The 13,035-nt window shown below is 63.1% G+C and overlaps 1 protein-coding gene across 4 annotated transcripts in view; it reads right to left on the reverse strand.

Moving 5' to 3' along the window:
- Positions 1 to 184: 184 nt before the first annotated feature.
- Positions 185 to 13,035, reverse strand: part of ARHGEF11 (Rho guanine nucleotide exchange factor 11) — a 37,852-nt gene continuing 25,001 nt past the window's right edge. For 2 of the 4 annotated variants that reach the window (XM_082073022.1, XM_082073021.1), the window contains exons 21-41: positions 11,537 to 11,566; positions 11,125 to 11,251; positions 10,841 to 11,020; positions 10,466 to 10,513; positions 9,785 to 9,972; positions 9,545 to 9,691; positions 9,127 to 9,206; positions 7,502 to 7,627; positions 7,290 to 7,407; positions 6,781 to 6,959; positions 6,626 to 6,701; positions 5,529 to 5,696; positions 5,311 to 5,398; positions 5,101 to 5,202; positions 3,897 to 3,985; positions 3,592 to 3,825; positions 2,803 to 3,063; positions 1,989 to 2,081; positions 1,457 to 1,617; positions 1,153 to 1,339; positions 185 to 504 (exon numbers count right to left, since the gene is read on the reverse strand). In XM_082073022.1, the coding sequence (XP_081929148.1) occupies positions 455 to 504; positions 1,153 to 1,339; positions 1,457 to 1,617; positions 1,989 to 2,081; positions 2,803 to 3,063; positions 3,592 to 3,825; positions 3,897 to 3,985; positions 5,101 to 5,202; positions 5,311 to 5,398; positions 5,529 to 5,696; positions 6,626 to 6,701; positions 6,781 to 6,959; positions 7,290 to 7,407; positions 7,502 to 7,627; positions 9,127 to 9,206; positions 9,545 to 9,691; positions 9,785 to 9,972; positions 10,466 to 10,513; positions 10,841 to 11,020; positions 11,125 to 11,251; positions 11,537 to 11,566 (2,732 nt within the window). In that variant the 3' untranslated portion in view covers positions 185 to 454. Of the gene's footprint in view, positions 505 to 1,152; positions 1,340 to 1,456; positions 1,618 to 1,988; positions 2,082 to 2,802; positions 3,064 to 3,591; positions 3,826 to 3,896; positions 3,986 to 5,100; positions 5,203 to 5,310; positions 5,399 to 5,528; positions 5,697 to 6,625; positions 6,702 to 6,780; positions 6,960 to 7,289; positions 7,408 to 7,501; positions 7,628 to 9,126; positions 9,207 to 9,544; positions 9,692 to 9,784; positions 9,973 to 10,465; positions 10,514 to 10,840; positions 11,021 to 11,124; positions 11,255 to 11,536; positions 11,567 to 13,035 lie in introns of all 4 variants that reach the window. The other 2 variants (XM_082073020.1, XM_082073019.1) reach the window with 1 other exon arrangement.

Below are 13,035 nucleotides of genomic sequence, written 5' to 3' on the forward strand. Positions count from 1 at the left end.
TGTCCCCGCTCGGGTCACCGATTGTCACCAGTGGTCGCCGGGGGGGGAGCCCAGTGCTGGGGGCGTCCCCGCTGCCCCCCGGCGGGCAGGCTGGGGGGGCCGCGGGGGTTATTTACAGAAGGGGGGGGCACGTACGTACATATTTATAGGCGGGGGGAGCCGGGGGGGCCGCAGCACGGAGAGGAACAGAACAAAGTGCATTTATACAGACTAGATCCAGCTCTCGCGGCCGGGGGGGGGCACGGGGGGGGCCGAGCCGGGGCTGCCATGCGGGGGGGTGAGGGGGGGTCCGGCTGCCGGCCCTGCTGGATTGTGCTCCCTCCTGCCGGCCGGAGCCCCCGGCGCTCCGGGGGGGGCTCCCACGGCTGCCGGCACGGGGGGGCAGACACAGGGGGGCTGTCGGGCAGCGCCCCGGCTCCGAGTGACGCTGTGGGGGTGACCCCCCCCCTCCCCACTAAAGGCCGGCGTCACCAGAGGGGTCCTCGGCCAGGGGGGCTCGGGAGCCTGGAAGAGATGGGGAGATCACAGAATGACAGAGTGTGAGGGGTTGGAGGGACCTGGAAAGCTCATCCAGTGCAATATTGCAGGTGTGGTCTCCCCAGGGCAGAGCAGAGGGGCAGGAGAACCTCTCTGGCCCCAGCTGGTCTCCCATCCAAGCACTGACCAGGCCCGACCCTGCTTAGCTTCCCAGATCAGGTGTTCTCAGGGTGCTCTGGCTGTGGATCTGGACGGTCTCCCATCCAAGTACTGACCGGGCCCGACCCTGCTTAGCTTCCCAGATCAGACCAGATGGGGCGTTCTCAGGGTGCTATGGCTGCATATATTATATATATATATATGTGTATATATATGTATATATGTTTCTCAAGTGTATCCTTATAGTGTCTGAACTAAACCCTTTATTCAAGGGCAGAGCAGAGGGGCAGGAGAACCTCTCTGACCTACTGACCACCCCCTTCTAACCCCCCCCAGGTCCCATTGGCTTCCTGGCCACAAGGGCCCAGTGCTGGCTCATGGTCCCCCTGCTGTCCCCAGGACCCCAGCTCCCTTTTCACTGCTCCAACAGCTCATTCCCAACTTACACCGGAACCTGGAGATGGGGTGAGGGGATGGGGGGGTACGTGGGGCCGCGCGAGGGGCAGCGGGACTCACCGGGGGCGTTGGCGGCAGGACCCTGCAGGCACCGCAGGGCGCGGGACAAGGGGCTGTCCCCGTCGGGGCTGGGGGGCCGCTGTGCCCACCCATCCGTCTGTGGGGCTGAGCCCCCCGGGGGGGTGACGTCAGCCGGGGCGCTGCCCCCCAGCGAGCGCAGCAGCTGCCGATGGGCCGATTCCAGAGCCTGGGGGGGGGCCAGGACACAGGGTGAGAGGCGGTGGGGCCAGTCTCCCCGCTCTGACACCCCGACGGGAGCCCCCCACCCCGTTTTTCCCCAGTTTGGGCAGGGTGGGGGTCTCACCTTCAGCCTGTTGAGCTTCAGCGTCAGCTGCTCGATGGTGCGGAAGATGAGGTCCACGTCGCGGGGGGGAGCCGGGGGGTCCGGGAAGCCCTCGGGGGGGCTGGGACGGGCGGGTGGGGGCGGGGGGGGTCCCGCGGGCATGCTGACGTAGAAGTAGTTGCCTGGAGGGGGGAGCAGCGTTAGAGCCGGGGGGCTGGGCCACCGGTGGGTGCTGGTGGCCCCGGGGGGTGCTGCCCGGGCAGGGGACAGCGCGTCGTGTCCCTTTGCGGACTGATCCGGCCACAGACCCGTTTCCAGCTTGCTCGGGGTCACAACATGAGGACAGTGACACTGGGTGTCCTCAGCCATGGGGACGGGCCTCAGGGACACGGTGCCCCCCCCAAGGGACACTCATTCCAAGTGACAGGGACTTGTGTCCCTTTAGAGAACACAGTTCCTGTCAAGGGACATGGGGACATCACCCCTGATGGGGATATGGGGACGTGGGGACCCCCTGCCAGGTCTGGGGACCGGGATGGGGGAGTCTCTTTACCATCTACATTAGCTCCGCCTCCTTCCTGCAGCTCAGTTTCTGATTGGCTGCTGCCTGGCGAGGGCGTGGCCTCCTTAGCACCCTCCGCCTGGGCTGTGCACCCCAAGAAAAGAGGGGGGGAGGGAGAGGGGTGAGCAGGACCCGCCACCGGCACCCAGCACCAGCACCCCAATATCAGCACCCACCACCAGCACCCATCACATCCAGCATCCCACCACCAGCACCCCAATATCAGCACCCACCACCAGCACCCATCACATCCAGCATCCCACCACCAGCACCCCAATATCAGCACCCACCACCAGCACCCGTCACATCCAGCATCCCACCACCAGCACCCCAATATCAGCACCCACCACCAGCACCCATCACATCCAGCATCCCACCACCAGCACCCCAAGACCAGCACCCACCACCAGCACCCGTCACATCCAGCATCCCACCACCAGCACCCCAATATCAGCACCCACCACCAGCACCCATCGGCATCCAGCATCCCACCACCAGCACCCCAATATCAGCACCCACCACCAGCACCCATCACATCCAGCATCCCACCACCAGCACCCCAATATCAGCACCCACCACCAGCACCCATCACATCCAGCATCCCACCACCAGCACCCCAAGACCAGCACCCATTAGCCCCCACACCCCTGGGGTGCACACAGGAGGGTTTACCCCCTGGCCCCCCAATCCAGCTCAGCCAAGCGGGGCGCGACACCCCCAACCCCAGCCAGGGACAGCTCAGGGACAGCAGGGGGTCCCCAGCACCCATCCCCGCCCACCCAGCACCCCCCCGTCACCCTGGTACCTTTTCGGACGACTTTGTAGCCGCTGGGCTCCTCAGCGGCCGGACCCGGCTCCTCCCGGCTGGCCGGGGGGGTCGTGTCCTCGGTGGCGCCCGAGGGCTCCCCCAGCACCTCTTGAGACGCCGAGTCCTGGCTGGACAGCACCGAGTCCCAGGCCTGGCTGCCCCCCCCGGCCACCGACGGCGTGGGCGTCACGTCGTCCTCGGGCTCCGCGTCCCGGCACGGCAGGAGCCGCCGCAGGATCAGGAGCCGCAGGTTTTCCACTGCGGTGCAATCGGAGAATCATTCGGGTTGGAAAAGCCCCCCCGGATCATGGAGTCCAACCGTTCCCCACCCCTGTCCCTGCCCCATGTCCTGAGAACCTCATGTCCGTCTGTCCAGCCCTCCAGGGATGGTGACTCCAGCACTGCCCTGGGCAGCCTGTTCAATGCCCCACAGCCCTTTGGGGAAGAAATTGTTCCTAAATCCAACCTCAACCTCCCCTGGCGCAACTTGAGGCCGTTTCCTCTGCTCCTGGCGCTTGTTCCTGGGGAGCAGAGCCCGACCCCCCTGGCTCCAAGCTCCTTTCAGGCAGTTCAGAGATCAGAAGGTCTCCCTTCAGCTCCTGTTCTCCAGCTGAACCCCCCAGCTCCCTCAGTCTCCATCACACTTGTGCTCCAGCCCCTCACCAGCTCCGTTCCTTCTCTCCACTCGCTCCAGCTCCTCAAGGCCTTGGTGTGAGGGGCCCAAACCTGCCGCCAGGATTCGCGGTGTGTGGATGGGATGAGGTTTGGGTGCCCCCCTGCACTCACCATCCTCCAGCGCCGCCTCTGCCAGCCCCTCCGTGCCTCCGGGTCCCGGCAGCAGCAGGTGTGTTGGGGGCCCCGACCGCTCGGCCCGGGGGGTGTCAGGCGCCGCCAGGTCGGTCCCCACGGGCAGGGGGGCTGCGGGCGGCTCTTCATCCTCGTCCTCCGCCTCGCTCGCCGGCTCCTCCCGCAGCGCCGGGGGCGGCTCCTCGCCCAGCAGCGCAGCGGGATTGTCGTGGGCTGCGGGAAGACGGGGAGCGCTCGGCGTGGAGCCCGCGGCTCAGAGACGGGCAGGGGGTTGCGGGGCTCACCTGAGCAGCTCTCGTCGGGCTCGGGCTCTGCGCTGGAGCTGGCGCCTCGGGACAGGACGGGGGACACGTCGGGGTCCGGTAAAACCAGACTGCGGGGACGGGGAGGGCACGTGAGGATACGAGCAGGAGCGGGGGGCGCAGGGGCAGCCCCCACGCCGGGGCAGGTGCTGGAGACCCCGCAAAAGGGGCCAGACACCCCCGGAGTCCCCAGGGAACCTGTCCTGCAGTGAGAACACGTGTCCCCAGTACAGCACTGGGTTAAGGCCTGAGTTCCCAGTACAGCACTGGGTTAGGGCCCCAGTCCCAGTACAGTACTGGGTTATTGCCCCAGTCCCCAGTCCAGCACTGGGTTATTGCCCCAGTCCCCAGTACAGCACTGGGTTATTGCCCCAGTCCCCAGTACAGCACTGGGTTAGGGCCCCAGTCCCCAGTACAGCACTGGGTTAGTGCCCCAGACCCCAGTACAACACTGGGTTATTGCCCCAGTTCCCAGTACAGCACTGGGTTATTGCCCCAGTTCCCAGTACAACACTGGGTTATTGCCCCAGTCCCCAGTACAGCACTGGGTTATTGCCCCAGTCCCAGTACAGCACTGGGTTATTGCCCCAGTCCCCAGTACAGCACTGGGTTATTGCCCCAGTACAGCACTGGGTTATTGCCCCATTACAGCACTGGGTTATTGCCCCAGTCCCAGTACAGCACTGGGTTATTGCCCCAGTCCCCAGTACAGCACTGGGTTATTGCCCCAGTCCCAGTACAGCACTGGGTTATGGCCCCAGCCCCAGTACAGCACTGGGTTATTGCCCCAGTTCCCAGTACAGCACTGGGTTAGGGGCCCATTCCCCAGTACAGCACTGGGTTAGGGGCCCATTCCCCAGTACAGCACTGGGTTAGTGCCCCAGTTCCCAGTACAGCACTGGGTTATTGCCCCAGTCCCAGTACAGCACTGGGTTATTGCCCCAGTCCCCAGTACAGCACTGGGTTATTGCCCCAGTTCCCAGTACAGCACTGGGTTATTGCCCCAGTCCCCAGTACAGCACTGGGTTATTGCCCCAGTCCCCAGTACAGCACTGGGTTATTGCCCCAGTCCCCAGTACAGCACTGGGTTATTGCCCCAGTCCCAGTACAGCACTGGGTTAGTGCCCCAGTCCCAGTACAGCGCTGGTTTAGGGCCCTGGCTCCCAGCAAGCGCCGGGCTGCTCACCTGGAGGGTGCCGCACGGGTGGGCTCCGGCGTCCGGCGCTTGGGGGGGAAGGCGACGTTCCTGGTGGCGCTCTGCACGGCCTCCTCCAGCCGCTCCATCCACCTGCCGGCCAGGACACCCTCAGCAGCTCCGGGGGGGTTTGTGCCCCAGAACCCCCCACCCCAGGCTGGCGTTGCCCTTGCCCCCCGTGTCCGTCCCGCTCAGCCTTACGTGTTCTTCTCGGAGGACGTCAGCGCCACCAGCTCGTAAATCTGGGGTCCCAGCTCCGACGTGCAGATGATGAAAAGGGCTCGTTTATCTGGGGCGGGGGAGACACCGAGAGTGACGGGGAAGCTTGGGACGTGGTGGGGGCTCTAACCTGACCTGCTGTCACCAGCGCAGCCAGGGTGGGACGCGGCTGGAGGACACTCGGCCGTCGCCGGCGCTACCTGTGGCCACGGAGCGGATGAGCAGCGCGTTGAGCTTGAGGACGGGGCTGAAGCTCTGCTTGTTGTCTGAGGAGCCCAGCGCTGATTTGCTGTGGCATTTGAGCACCAGTTTCTCGTCCTGCTTCTGGAGCAGCACCAAGAGGTCCTCGAGGAGCAGCACGTGCAGGTCTGGGGCAGAGAAGCCGCAGAACCATGGAATCAGAACCATGGTGCTTGGAAAAGCCCCTCAAGATCAAGTCCAACCGTTCCCCACCCCTGTCCCTGCCCTATGTCCTGAGAACCTCATGTCCGTCTGTCCAACCCTCCAGGGATGGTGACTCCAGCACTGCCCTGGGCAGCCTGTTCAATGCCCCACAGCCCTTTGGGGAAGAAATTGTCCCCAGGATCCCATCTCCAATGTCTATTTGTGATGCTGAGGGTGGGGAGACTCTGGCCCAGGTTGCCCAGAGAGGTGGTTGATGCCCCATCCCTGAGAACACCCACGGTCGGGTTGGATGTGGCTCTGAGCAACCTGGTCTGGTTGGATGTCCCTGGTCTGGTTGGATGTCCCTGGTCTGGTTGGATGTCCCTGGTCTGGTTGGATGTCCCTGGTCTGGTTTGATGTCCCTGGTCTGGTTGGATGTCCCTGATCTGCTGGAGATGTCCCTGCCCATGACCAGATGGTCTTTGAAGGTCCCTCCCAACCCAAACCCTTCCATGATCACAGAATCACCATTTTGGTTGGACAAGCCCCTCCAGATCATGGAGTCCAACCGTTCCCACCCCTGTCCCTGCCCCATGTCCTGAGAACCTCATGTCCGTCTGTCCAGCCCTCCAGGGATGTGACTCCAGCACTGCCCTGGGCAGCCTGTTCAATGCCCCAACTGTTCCAATTGTTCTCAAGATCCAACCTCAACAGCCAGGAGGGACAATGGCCCCACGGATGTGGCAATGAGGGGCTAAGGGGGTCCCTGTAAAGCTGCTGGTGCTGGGGGTAAAATGCCCACGTCGTGGGGGATGCTGAGGATGCAGGGGGAGGTCTCTTGGTTCTCCCGGTTCTCCCAGTTCTCCCGGTTCTCCCAGTTCTCCCAGTACGGGGCGGTGGGGAAGGTCCATACCCACAGTCTTGTCCTTGCCAATGCGCCAGGTGAGCGGCCCCTCGTGGATCATGCGCCGGGACGTGAGGTCCAGGCTCTGCGGAAGCCGAGGGGGGGTAAACGTGGGCCGGGCATCCCCCCCAAGCCCTCCAGCGCCCCCGGGGAGCTGGAGTTACCTTGAACTCTGCAGCCAGCGGGTTGCTGGTCCTCTCCAGCGAGGTGGCGTCCAGGCGTTTCTGGTAACCTTCCAGCCGGTGCCGGTTCTCCGCTCGTTTCACGGCCTCGTTGACGTACTTGAGGATGTCCCGGCACTGGTCCCGCGCTCGGCACAGCTTCTCGTGCTCCGAGGTGCCCGCTGCCGCCGCGGGGAGCACGGTCAGCGGCGGCCGGAGGGGACCGCGCTGTCCCCATCCCGCTGTCCCCATCCCGCTGTCCCCATCCCGCTGTCCCCATCCCGCTGCGACGGGCTCCCCGACACAACCCGGGCACCAACCCACTGGCCCAGAGCTCCCTGAGCATAAGATGGAGATTTTCCCACCCCCGGAGCCCCCTGCTTGAGCTGGAAAAGCAGCACGTCCTCCCCACCACCCCAGGAGGCACAAATCCCATGGCGGGATGCAAAGGATGCGCTTGAGCCGGGAACACAAAACCCTGAGGACAAGCCCAAGCGCCCCCCAGTCCGTACCCTCGGTGTGCTTGATGATGTTCTCCAGCAGCAGCGGGTACTTGGTCAGGCGCTGCATTTCGGAGATGATCAAGTCCTTGAGCTGCAGGCGCCGGCACTGCGGATTGCTTTCCGCTTCCTGGGGCGGAGGGAAGAGGGGATAAGCCCCGAGGTGGGATCTGGGGGAGCCCCGGGGGTGTCGGGGTGAAGAACAGCCCAGGAGAGGGACAAACCTGCATGAAGATCTGGAAACGGGTCTCCTTGCGCTGCTTGGTTTTGATCAGCTCCAGGGCGATGGATTGGTAGGAGCAGAAGTCGGCAGCGACCTGCTCCATCTCCTCTTTGGCCAGGCCGTCAAACTGCGTGGGTGTGGGGGAGAACTGGGCTCAGGGACCCCCCAGGCTTGGCCTTGAGTCTCTGTGACAGTGGGGTCACATCCACCTCCCCCTGAAGACACCAACCCCTCCACAATGGGTTATTGCCCCAGTCTCCAGTACAGCACTGGGTTATTGCCCCAGCCCCAGTACAGCACTGGGTTATTGCCCCAGTCCCCAGTACAGCACTGGGTTATTGCCCCAGTACAGCACTGGGTTATTGCCCCAGCCCCAGTATAGCACTGGGTTATTGCCCCAGTCCCAGTACAGCACTGGGTTAGGGCTCCAGTCCCCAGTACAGCACTGGGTTATTGCCCCAGTCCCCAGTACAGCACTGGGTTATTGCCCCAGCCCCAGTACAGCACTGGGTTAGGGCCCCAGCCCCAGTATAGCACTGGGTTATTGCCCCAGCCCCAGTACAGCACTGGGTTATTGCCCCAGCCCCAGTACAGCACTGGGTTAGGGCTCCAGTCCCCAGTACAGCACTGGGTTATTGCCCCAGTCCCCAGTACAGCACTGGGTTATTGCCCCAGCCCCAGTACAGCACTGGGTTATTGCCCCAGTACAGCACTGGGTTATTGCCCCAGCCCCAGTACAGCACTGGGTTATGGCCCCAGCCCCAGTACAGCACTGGGTTATTGCCCCAGTACAGCACTGGGTTATTGCCCCAGCCCCAGTATAGCACTGGGTTATTGCCCCAGCCCCAGTACAGCACTGGGTTATTGCCCCAGCCCCAGTACAGCACTGGGTTAGGGGCCCATTCCCCAGTACAGCACTGGTTAGGGGCCCATTCCCCAGTACAGCACTGGGTTATTGCCCCAGTACAGCACTGGGTTATTGCCCCAGCCCCAGTACAGCACTGGGTTAGGGCTCCAGTCCCCATTACAGCACTGGGTTATTGCCCCAGCCCCAGTACAGCACTGGGTTAGGGCCCCAGCCCCAGTACAGTGCTGGTTTAGGGCCCCAGTTCCCAGTACAGCACTGGGTCATTGCCCCAGCCCCAGTACAGCACTGGGTCATTGCCCCAGTCCCAGTACAGCACTGGGTTATTGCCCCAGCCCCAGTACAGCACTGGGTTATTGCCCCAGCCCCAGTACAACACTGGGTCATTGCCCCAGCCCCAGTACAGCACTGGGTTATTGCCCCAGCCCCAGTACAACACTGGTCATTGCCCCAGCCCCAGTACAGTGCTGGTTTAGGGCCCCACTCCCCAATGACCATTCTAATTGTTCCCAAGATCCAGCCTCAACAGCCAGGAGGGACAATGGCCCCACGGATGTGGCAATGAGGGGCTAAGGGGGTCCCTGTAAAGCTGCTGGTGCTGGGGATAAAATGGGGGGATGCTGAGGATGCAGGGGGAGGTCTCCCGGTTCTCCCAGTTCTCCCGGTTCTCCCAGTTCTCCCAGTACAGGGTGGTGGGGAAGGTCCATACCCACCGTATTGCCACCCCCAGGGGCAATAAGATGCCATTGGGGTCTCCTTACCCGAGACAGCATGAGATCCCCAATTTCCTTGATGATTGGTCCTTCTTCCCGGAGCTTCTTCATGGATTCGGAGAGAGAATCTGCACGAGGACATGAAAGACACACTGAAGGTGACAGGGGTGCCGGGGCCACCCGCTGTGCGTTCGGGGAAGCACCCGCATGCCCCAAAGGGTCCCCGAGAGCCGCGTGGGCTTCGAGTCGAGGAGCGTGACACCAAAGTGCAGGTGTCCCAGATGGGGGTGTTGCAGAGCCCAGCAAAAACAGGCTCTGGATTGCTCCCAGGAGAGGGAAAGGAGAGGCTGGAGCGGTGATGGAGCCGCTCTGAAGGGTGGGGGACAACACAGGAGCCCCCAACAGCCACGGGCCGCCCTCTGCTCCCAGCGCAGGGACGGCGGGATCCGAGCGGGAAGAGGCTTACTGTGGATTTCAATCAGGTCGGGGAGGTTGGGGAAGAGGAGCGCCAGCTCTTCCCGGGACAGCAGGCTCTCCTTCTTCATCCGCTGGTAGAAAAGGAGGTCGAGGACTCGCAGGATGCGGAGGTGAGAGCCTTCGGTGGCGAAGAGCTCTGTGCGGAAGGCACGGGGGTGGAGAAGCGCCCCGGAGAGCCCCGCGGCGCCGGGGGGTCCCTCCCGTTCCCGGGGCGCCCCGTGCTCCTCACCGTTGATCACCTCTTGCCGATCGATCTCCTTCTGCGGCAGGTTGGCCACCAGCTCCCGGCTGACCGTGTGCTGCCAGTTCGGGGCGTCCAGCTCGGGCTCCAGGTCGGAGAGCTGGCCCTGCTCGTCCTCCAGCAGATGGGGGAGGAAGGGATCCACGCCGAAACCCAGGTTGGGCGACTCGATGCTCCTGGGAGAGCGAAAAGGCGGCGGTGGGAGCGACTCCGCAGCCACCCGCGTCCAGCCAGCCCGCCCCGCAGCGCTCCCGGCCCGGCCAATATCTACCTGGGCCCTATTTCGGCTTGAACCAGGGGCCTTCGGCACAAGAAGTACAAGCCTCTGACTCTCGAGCTAAAAGCCTAGGTCCCCCAGCAGACATTACATAGGTCCTTTAAGCTCCTGTGGGAGACACAAGGGAACAGAGGTGCCCCCTCGCCCCAGGAGGATGGAGAACTACGGGGGGATCTGCGGGGACCCCCTCCCGGGGCAGCTTGGCCATCACCGCCCCTTGTGCTCTCTCAAGACTCACTGACAGGGAGGGGAACGCTAAGAAGGCCCAACTAGAGCCCCTTGAGCCCCAAAGCGGGGACACGGCCCCGGCGCACCCCTACGGTGACCCTCCTGCTCTGTATATAGCCCCCCGGCGCAGTAGAGACGGCGGAGAGCGCGGCGGAGCCACTCACCTGCGACCCATCTTCGGCGTGTACGGGGGGGTGGGATTTTCCAGCGACCTGGGGAGCGATGGCACAGTCACCCTCGTGTCCCATCAGCCTGGCCCCCCCTCCTCCCATCGCCGTACCCCGCGGGGCAGCGTCTCCATAAGACGTGGGTCCGGCGCTACCGCGGTTTGGGGCGTGATTACACCCCCATTTGTATTGTGTCCCCTGGCCAACGTCCAGCTCTGCGGGTGGCTGGGCGATGCGGCGCCGCCAACACCCCACCCTGCATGACCTTGACCCCCAAAAGCGTTCCCAAGCGTCCCATTTTCCAGACCCCTGAGGGCAAACGCACCCAAGGGAACCCAAATCTCCCCTCGTGGCTCGTGCGCCGTCTCCCACCTCGTGGACAGGCTGGACGCGGAGGACGACGCCGACTGGTGCAGCCTGGTGGCCTCGGCCGCCGCGTCCATGTCCACGTCGCTGCGGGAGCGCGGCACGTTCTCCGCTTTCCGCGACTTCTTCATCTCCTCCCGGCCTTTCAAGCTCTCCGAGCGGCCCAGCTTGACCTCGGCGCGGGAGCTGCGGCGGGGGGATAGAGCCGAGAAGGGGATGAGCGTAGGACAAGCAGGGATGCGAACCCCCCGAAACGTGCGGCGGGACCCCCGCGTGCGCCCCTACCCCACCTGTCGGACTCCAGCAGGTCCTCGGGGAAGCTGCCGGTGGAGAGGCGCTGGGCGCCGGGCTCCTGGCTCTCGTAATGCTGGTTGTTCTCAAAGTGCTGGATGATGTTCCTCACATTGCCGGGTTTGACTGCTGGGGCGCAAGCGAGAAAAGAGGCGCGGTGAGACGGGGCGACACGCCGGCACCGCGGCCGTCTGTCCGTGCGCACCCACCAGGTGAAGGTGCTGGTGGCATCGTGGATGTCACCAAGGGGGTTTCCCTGTCCCCAGGAGGGACAACCAGCCACTGCGGGCACCCCAAGTCCCCACAGCACCCATCTGAGCCCACCCCTGTGCGGAGGAACCTTGAGGAATGGGGGGCAAAGTAAAAGGAAGCGCATGAGGTGAATGGCAAACAAAAGAAAAGGCCTTTTACCTTCAACGGGGGACAAAGGGACATGAAATGCTGAAAGGAAAGAAAACAAAAATGAGATGTCAAATCAATCCGGCGCTTCGGCAACGGAGGAGGCGGCGGGGAAGGTGTGAGCTGACGGCATGAGAACGGAAAGCGGAAAGGAGGAACACACACGCGTGTACACACACACACACACACACACGTGTGGACAAGAGGAAACGGCCTCAAGTTGCGCCAGGGGAGGTTGAGGTTGGATTTGGGAACAATTTCTTGCCCAAAGGGCTGTGGGGCATTGAACAGGCTGCCCAGGGCAGTGCTGGAGTCACCATCCCTGGAGGGCTGGACAGACGGACATGAGGTTCTCAGGACATGGGGCAGGGACAGGGGTGGGTTATGGTTGGACTCCATGATCTGGAGGGGCTCGTCCAACCAAAATGGTGACTCTATGATCATGGAAGGGTTTGGGTTGGGAGGGACCTTCAAAGACCATCTGGTCATGGGCAGGGACATCTCCAGCAGATCAGGGACATCCAGCCAGACCAGGGACATCAAACCAGACCAGGGACATCCAACCAGACCAGGGACATCCAGCCAGACCAGGTTGCTCAGAGCCACCTCCAACCCGACCGTGGCTGTTCTCAGGGATGGGGCATCAACCACCTCCCTGGGCAACCTGGGCCAGAGTCTCCCCACCCTCAGCATCACAAATAGACATTGGAGATGGGATCTTGGGGACAATTTCTCCCCCAAAGGGCTGTGGGGCATTGAACAGGCTGCCCAGGGCAGTGCTGGAGTCACCATCCCTGGAGGGCTGGACAGACGGACATGAGGTTCTCAGGACATGGGGCAGGGACAGGGGTGGGGAATGGTTGGACTCCATGATCTGGAGGGGCTTTTCCAACTAAGATGGTGATTCTGTGATCATGGAAGGGTTTGGGTTGGGAGGGACCTTCAAAGACCATCTGGTCATGGGCAGGGACATCTCCAGCAGATCAGGGACATCCAACCAGACCAGGGACATCCAACCAGACCAGGGACATCCAACCAGACCAGGGACATCAAACCAGACCAGGGACATCCAGCCAGACCAGGGACATCAAACCAGACCAGGTTGCTCAGAGCCACATCCAACCCGACCGTGGGTGTTCTCAACCACCTCCCTGGGCAACCTGGGCCAGAGTCTCCCCACCCTCAGCATCACAAATAGACATTGGAGATGGGATCTTGGGGACAATTTCTCCCCCAAAGGGCTGTGGGGCATTGAACAGGCTGCCCAGGGCAGTGCTGGAGTCACCATCCCTGGAGGGCTGGACAGACGGACGTGAGGTTCTCAGGACATGGGGTGGGGAATGGTTGGACTCTTGATCCTGAGGGGTTTTCCAACCAAAGGGATTCTGTGATTCTCTATGCACACACTTGCCCTCCACCACCTCGGCCCCCGGGAGCTCCTGCACGGTGGCACTTTAAGAACCGCAGGATAGGGCACAGAGGATGGATTTTGGGGTGAGTTCGGCTCAGCT

This window comes from Streptopelia decaocto, assembly GCF_964273445.1.
Source record: "Streptopelia decaocto genome assembly, chromosome: 26".
NCBI classification, from domain to species: Eukaryota; Metazoa; Chordata; class Aves; order Columbiformes; family Columbidae; genus Streptopelia; species Streptopelia decaocto.